Source organism: Hippocampus bargibanti, linkage group LG10, assembly GCF_051943395.1.
Source record: "Hippocampus bargibanti isolate YZ-2025 linkage group LG10, ASM5194339v1, whole genome shotgun sequence".
NCBI lineage: Eukaryota > Metazoa > Chordata > Actinopteri > Syngnathiformes > Syngnathidae > Hippocampus > Hippocampus bargibanti.
The window spans coordinates 17,819,643-17,827,906 of NC_142743.1; the positions used below are offsets into that span (position 1 = coordinate 17,819,643).

The 8,264-nt window shown below is 38.4% G+C and overlaps 1 protein-coding gene across 1 annotated transcript in view; it reads right to left on the minus strand.

Annotated features, from left to right (window-relative positions):
* Window positions 1–1,316: 1,316 nt before the first annotated feature.
* lyl1 (LYL1 basic helix-loop-helix family member) overlaps window positions 1,317–8,264 on the minus strand; it is a 10,118-nt gene continuing 3,170 nt past the window's right edge. The window contains exons 2-4 of the mRNA XM_089007108.1: window positions 6,933–8,264; window positions 4,379–4,476; window positions 1,317–2,348 (exon numbers count right to left, since the gene is read on the minus strand). The exon at window positions 6,933–8,264 is cut by the window's right edge and continues 125 nt beyond it. Of these exons, the coding sequence (XP_088863234.1) occupies window positions 1,813–2,348; window positions 4,379–4,476; window positions 6,933–7,444 (1,146 nt within the window). The 5' untranslated portion in view covers window positions 7,445–8,264 and the 3' untranslated portion in view covers window positions 1,317–1,812. The remainder of the gene's footprint in view (window positions 2,349–4,378; window positions 4,477–6,932) is intronic.

Below are 8,264 nucleotides of genomic sequence, written 5' to 3' on the forward strand. Positions count from 1 at the left end.
GGTGAAAACGCCTTACTATACATGGTGGTTTTTTTCAGGGTAAAAACGCTTTACTATACATGGTTGTTTTTTTCAAGCTAAAAACGCCTTACTATACATGGTCGTTTTTTTCAGGGTAAAAACAATTTCCTATACATGGTCGTTTTTTTCAGGGTGAAAACGCCTTACTATACATGGTGGGGTTTTTTCAGGGTAAAAACGCTTTACTATACATGGTTGTTTTTTTCAAGATAAAAACGCCTTACACTACATGGTCGATTTTTTCAGGGTTTTTTGGGCCGAAAAAATCTTAATCTTAATCCTAATCCTAATCCTAATCCTAATCTTAATATTCATCTTCATCTTCATCTTAATTCTAATCCTATTCTTCATTTTAATCGTAATCTTAATCTTAGTCGTCATCTTAATCTTAATCTTAATCTTAATCTTAATCCTTAATCTTAATCTTAATCTTAATCTTAATCTTAATCTTAATTTTAATCCTCATCTTCATCTTCATCTCAATTCTAGTCCTATTCTTCATCTTAATCTTAATCTTAATCGTCATTTTAAACTTAATCTTGCTCTTAATCCTTAATTTTGAAGTGATTATAATTTTACACTGTCGTTTTTTTCAGGGTAAAAACGGTTTACTATACAAGGCGTGTTTTTTTGGGGGCCAAAAAATGCCTTACTATACGTGGTCGTTTTTTTTTTCAAGCTAAAAACGCTTTACTATACATGGGCGTTTTTTTCAAGCTAAAAACGCCTTACTATACATGGTCGTTTTTTTCAGGGTAAAAACGCCTTACTAACCATGGTCGGTTTTTTTTGGGCTGAAAAAAATCTTAATCCTAATCCTAATCTTAATCCTAATCCTAATCCCAATCCCAATCCTAATCCTAATCTTAATCTTAATCTTAATCTTAATCTTAATCTTAATCTTAATCTTAATCCTCATCCTCATCCTCATCTTCATCTTCATCTTAATCTTCATCTTAATTCTAATCCTATTCTTCATTTTAATCTTAATCGTCATCTTAATCTTAATCGCAATCTTAATCGCAATCTTAATCCTAATCTTAATAGTAATAATTTATCTTTATTTTATTTCAGATTTTTCTTTCTAATACCTACTGTGAGTTCTTCTGCTTGTTCCTGCTACAATTTTTACAAATTAATTTATGTATTTATCCAAAGAAAACATAGTACCAGTAAAGTGTGACAATATGGACAGCCCTTACAGATTTCTTTCTTTGGGTAAAACGTAATAAGGAATGAATGATACAACATAAAGTTTGCACTTTACTTAATTTTTTGTTTATAAAGACACAAGACATCACACTCTTCAGATGGGACCTCACAGAGACAGAATGAGCATCATCACTCTTTCATAATAATAATAATACATTTCATTTATAAGCGCCTTTCAAAACTCTCACGGTCACTTTACAGTCACAGGATAAGTTTTTCTGTGAGTGAGCGGCGGCAGCCACGCACGCCAGCGTTCACTCCACCCGAAATAACTCAAATCGATAGAAAGCTAGCTACTAAATAGCCACTGATAGCTATTAGTTATTGGATAGCTAGCCAGGCAGCTAGCTAGATAGTTATCAAGTAGCTATTAGATAGCTAGTCTAATAGATATCCAGCTAATAGATAGCTCGGTAGCTAGCTAGATAACTTTAAGTGTGAGTTCATGCCCAAAACGTGAGTACAACAAGCTATACTTTAGTATTTTTAGTTGCTCTTACTTTCTCTTTGCTGTCGGATCAGTTCTATCCCATCCCGTGGCATGTCCGCCCCCCCCCCCCTCTTGGCTTCGTTTTACGATCACCGATCATCATTTTCAGCTGTCACCATTCTAACCTGACCCTTGACCTTGGCCAGGGCGCCACGCGTCACCACAGAGCCCTTTGCCCCGAAGTTTTCCTCGCTGTTTACGTCGCTGTCGCAACTCGAGCTTATTGGCGAGGTCACAAGCGGCATGGCCGAATCAGCGGGGTCTCCATTGTCCTGGTGGGTCCTCGTCGAAGGCGGCGAGGCACCTTGGGATGGAGGAGGGGTGTCACACTCAAAGAGAGGCTCCAGTTTCTTGTCCAGGTCAGACGAGTCCATTTTACGTGCCTCCACCCCGTCTAAGTCCGAGTGCCTGATCCCCTGCTGGGCCTGGTCATCCAACAAAGTGACCAGGAAGTTGATGTACTTGACGGCCAGACGTAGGATCTCGTTCTTGCTCAGCTTTTTGTCTGGTGGATGCGTGGGGATGAGCTTCCTCAGCTCCGAGAAGGCGCCGTTCACGTTCTGCTGCCGCCAACGCTCGCGGGTATTGGTGAAGACGCGCCGGGCGATTTTCTGAGGAGGACCCGCTGCGCACATAAAAAAAAAAAATCAATAAATTCATTTGAACCAAACGTTGTCCTTGACACTGAGTCATGATAAGATAAGCACTTTATTGGGACATTTTTATCCATTTCATCAGTGCTTTACATAATTGAGCAGATCTGATATTTTGTGCTTCTTCATTTCATAACTTTGATGCTCTGAATTTCTCCATTCTGAGGCTAATAAAGGTTTTCTTATGTTATTTTAAATGACTTTATTTAAAGGACAACCGATACCTCCGGACAAGTAGCGTCCATAACTTGTAAAATCACTTCAAATGACTTCTACTGAGCGTATTTTACAAAGATTCCACGGTATATAGCTATATTTTACGTTTTAAGACTCGCGCTGAATATTCAGGAAGTCTTGTTTTTGAGTTAGTGACGATTCGTGACGTCAAAAAAGGAACGACCCTGACCGAAAAAGCGACACACAATGATTTTTGGGTACTTTGTTTGGTCTAAAAACTTCGTGTTGCTGGCGAAATTAGAAGGAAAACACATAAATAACGCAATGGTGAATCGTTGTGTGTTGAACCAAGACTACTATTTGATACTAGTTGACACAAATTCCCAGCAGACAAATCAGCCCATTTCCAATGGAGCTTGGGCGCCATCTTGTGCTTTTTCTGGGCGCTATATTGGAGTCCAGACGGCTCAAAATGAGACGGAAGGACTTATTTAATCAATTGCAAACATTTATGCTTTCCTCTTCATATATATATATATGATATATAGAACTATTTGAATCATATTCATAACTGGCGTGACATCACGGACAAGGGGGCGGGACCTTCTGAAACTCGCAATTTCCGGGGTCATTTTGAAGTCGTTTTGGGCCACTTTAACTCACTTTTTTTAACTTATTTTATTTATTGGCCGAGAAAGCACGGCAAATTTACTCCGATATCATCAAGAGGCAACGACATCAACGACCATCGCAAAGGTAAATAAAACGACGTTATTTATTTAATTACAATACAATAGCACATTTATTATACATAAAATAAGGTATATTTTGTGTAGTTTTAAGGCTTATTTAGTAGAAAAGTATGTTTCATGGGGACCTGGGAACGGATTATTCTAATTTTTAATGGTTTCCTATGGGAAATTGATGTTTGGAAGACACACTTTTTGCCTTTCTGGGAACCAATTAAGATCGTAAACTGAGGTATCACTGTATTTGTTTATCTATGTCTGCATTTTTTGATTTATTTATTTATCCACTCATCCATTTGTTTATTTGTTTGATCATGTATTTATTTGTTTATCTGTTCATTTGTCTCCATTTATTTATTAATGTGTTTATTTGTGGGTTTAGTTATTTATTTAACTATTTATCCACCTATCCATATGTTTATTTATCTGTTTGTTTGTTATTTGTATGTTTGTCCATGTCTCCATTTATTTATTTGTTATTTATTTAACTATTTATCCACTGATCCATTTATTTATTTGTTTATTTATCTACATTTATGTATTTATTTGTTTATTTATCTGCTCATTTTTCTACATTTATTTATTAGTGTTTATTTCCGTGTTTAGTTATTTGTTGGTTATTTATTTAACTATTTATTCACCTATCCATACGTTTATTCATCTGTTTATTTGTTTGTTATTTGTATTTGTTTGTCCATGTCTCCATTTATTTATTTGTTATTTATTTAACTATTTATCCACTGATCCATTTATTTATTTGTTGTACATTTATGTATGTATTAATTTATTTATATGTGTTATTTGTGTATGTATTAATTTATTTATATGTGTTATTTGTTTAAATATCCATTTATTTATCTGTTTATTTGTTTGTTATTTGTATTTGTTTGTCCATGTCTCCATTTATTTATTTGTTATTTATTTAACTATTTATCCACTGATCCATTTATTTATTTGTTCATTTATTTATCTGTTCATTTGTCTCAATTTATTAATTTAATTATTTGTGTGTTTAGTTATTTGTTTGTTTGTTGGTTTATTTTTAATAACGCCATTATTTATTTATTTTTGCTCACCATCACTAATCTCCATCTCAAAGTGCGAGGACGGTTTTCTCCTCACCCGACCGCCGGCGATGACACCGTAGTTTCCCCCGGAGGCAGCCAAGAAAGAGCTGAAGGAAGAGAATAATCATAAAAAAAGGTAAACACAGTGCAGGCAGCACAAATAAGAGCAAAGTGGATGTTGTTCGCCGCGCCAGAAGGCTTCATTGATTGGGAGTGCGCGGAGAGTTTGAGGCCAGTCTAATAAAGGTCATTCAGTGGATGATTGCACCTCAGGAGGGGTGGGGTTGTTGTGTTTGAGATGCACAGTTGGAGGGCTTGGATAATAAGATTTTTTTTTTTTTCGTGTCGCATTTAAAGGACAACCGACATTTTTTTTGTTTCCTAACTGACATCAGAAAAACGTTTTATAGCATCTAAAATACCCAAAACACGCAGGCTGATATTTTTAGTCAAATTAAAAACAACAATAAAAATGACTTGAAGTGTCGAAAAACTACTTCAAAATGAACCCGGAAATGGCCAGTTTCAGAAGGTCCCGCCCCCTTGTTCGTGACGTCACGCCAAGACGTCTTGCCTTGCTCGAGAATCAAAACAGTGGCTTCAGATTCGGAGAAAATGCTTTCTTGTTACGCATCCAGTTATGAATATGATTCAAATAGTTCTGAAGAGGAAAGCATAAATGTTTGCAATCAACTAAAGAAGTACTTGCGTATCAATTCGAGCCGTCTGGACTCCAATGTAGCGTCCCAGAAAATGCACAAAATGGCGCCCAAGCTCCGTTGGAAATGGGCTGATTTGTCTGCTGGGAATTTGTGTCAACTAGTATCAAATAGTAGTCTTGGTGCTACACACAACGATTCACCATCTCATTATTTATGTGTTTTCCTTCTAATATCGCCATCAACATGAAGTTTTCAGACCAAACAAAGAACCCAAAATGCATTTTGTGTCGCTTTCTCGGTCAGGGGTGTTCCTTCAGTGACGTCACGTCAGACATCGTCTTCAACTCGAAAACAAGACTTCCTGATTCTTCAGCGTGAGTCTTAAAACGTAAAATGTAGCTATATGCGGTGAAATCTTAGTAAAATACGCTCAGTCGAAGTCATTTGAAGTAATTTTACAAATTATAGACACAAGTTGTCCAGAGGCGTCGGTTGTCCTTTAATGAAGCAGACTTTGCATGAGTGAAGACTCAAAGTGAGCTGAAATGCATATTAATTGAAAACATGGTTATATGGGTACTGTATATATTTTTAATCGCTGCCTACAGTCAGATTAATAAAAGCATAACGTGCGCATGCGTGGTACGGTATCTGTAGTTTTGCTTCTGTTAGCGTTTTTTTATCATTTCAAATAATGTACGGCATACTACAACTTTTCGATGGGAATTGTAATCATTTATAAGGGCAACTACTAGCCAAGGTTGACAGGCATGGATATATCTGTTCATGATTAACTCATTCACTGCCTCACATGCAAAAATGTGTCCACTCCAGTGCCAGGGTTTTTGTCATTGTCACTTGAATTCCAGGACATGCAGAACATTGAGTTTGAGGACTACATAAACCAGGGGTGTCAAAGTCATTTTTTGCCGCGGGCCACATTGTAGTTATGGTTTCCTCTCGAGGGCCGTTATGAATTTGGTGAACCCATTAGAATGTTTAAATCCCTTCAAATGTTACATATAGAGCACACAGCAAATTAATGAATAACTCGTTTTCAAATCTGAAGTCAAGAATAATGACTTTTATTGTGGTTGACATCCAAAAATATGAAATTTTGGGATTTGGGTACTGTGTTTTCTTTAGATTGAGATTTTAGCAATCATCATGGAATTTAACAAGTTTGATTTGCTTTCGCGGGCCGAAAAAAATGATGTGGCGGGCCGGATTTGGCCCGCGGGCCTTGACTTTGACACCTGTGACATAAACATTCAGTGCAGCATAAGAAACCTTAGTCGCTCTTATTTCAATTGAAAAAAAGAGTTAATTCCTAAATTATATGAGACTGGAGTTATATGAGCTTGAAATGAGGGCAGCTGTCCAAAATACAATGCAATACATACTGCCCCCTCGTGGAACCTCATGGAATGGAAAAAAACATTGCCAGAGGTCTGACCAGTGCTTTATCGGAAGACCCGTCAACCCGTTATTGGTATAGTCTCCATAATACAATGCAATACATACATGTTGGTTTATATAGCACTTTAACAACAGCTGAAGCTGGAACAAAGTGCTAACATGGAAATAAAAGGGAAAAATGCTGCCCCCTTGTGGAAAAGAAAAAAAACTTTGCCAGAGGCCATGTCCAGCGCTTTATCGGCACCCAAGCATGAAAAAAAAAACCTAAAACAAATTCGGAAATGGCTCTCTATGTCATATTTCCAATTCCCGAATAAATTCGTGAATGGCAGTCAATGAGTAAATCAACCACATTCAAACTCATTTTCAATGTAAGTCGGCCAACCCAACCAAAATACTAAAGTTGTTCAAGTAGGCTTTTCATTCATACTATTTGGATGTGGTTTTGTGTAAACACAATTTCTTGTCGTTTTGTGCATCACCTGGAGAAGAATGGATGAGTGGGCTGCAGGTACGTCTGAGCCAACACCGATGGACCGCCTCGGCCCCCGGACGCCGACGAGCCGCCGGATCCGCTGACGGGCAGGGAGGCCAACTGAGTGTGACGCGGTTCCAGGTGAGGAGGCCTTTTGGGAATCGGATGCAGGGTGGTCAGCGGTGGGTTGGGGAGGGCGAGAGGGGGCTTGCTGTGGGCCAGGCTGATGACGGGAATGTGCGAAGGAATTGATGATAATGATGTCGGAGGTGAGAGCGGGACGAGGTTCGTCTTGACCGGCAGGAGTGGCGGTGGGGAGGCAAGTGTCGGCGACTCGTCACTGATTGTCGCTCCTCTTTGATGTTCCTCCGTGTCCATGGCGATGACGGGCTCTATGCACGGATCGGTCGATACGGTCGTCCCAGTGTGTTCGGGGGCATCTTTGTCCTCGGAAGATGGTGGCGAGGAGCTGGGGAGGGAGTGCGCGGAGGAATATGGCGACTTCTTCCTCTCCATCATAGTGCACCTATTTTGTGTGTGTGTGTGTGTGTGTGTGTGTGTGTGTGTGTGTCTTGTTCTAGCTGCCCCTATAGATGATGCCAACTAGTAAAATGCATTTACTATTTTATTTGCTATTATTGATTCTTCAAAAAAAAACTTTTGGCGCAACTTCACTTCACATGACTATTTTCTTCATCCAGCGTTAGCATAGCAAGTAGCATTTACCCCATAAAACTCAAAGTGTCACATTCTTCTACACCAGAGCTTACCCACCCCTCCAAAAGCGTGGGACATGGTTTAAAATGGGGCGAAAAATCATAAAGAATGCCAGCAAATCCAGAATTTACCTGAAAATATATCGTGAAAAAAATAAAAGATCTTTCTGTCTCAATTGACTCACAATTTTGCTCATTGTGAAACGAGCGCCTCTTTAGCATATTTTGTTGATATATGAATGGCAACCGGTGAATATGGTCGGATTCATTGTATCATTCAATGGTTTAGCTGGTCACTATATGTCGCTAGCATAGCTAGACGAAAAAAAAATACATTATTTGTAGTGAATGAATGATAATTTTTTTTTCACCAATAGGGGGGAATTGCTGCTCTACACAAAAATGCTATTCTTTCCAAAGGTAGCGTGAACTTCATACGGTCGAATCCCGGATTTAAACCGCCTCCTTAAATTGCCCATAATTGGAATTGTTCTTTTGAGTTTGAGCTTTACAATGAGCGAGTTACTTTTAATGGAGGTTTGGGTCCAATGCGACCCAAACTGATTGTCTGGGTTGGTTCTTAAAACACATCCTGCATTGAGGATTTTTAAATGCCACAAATG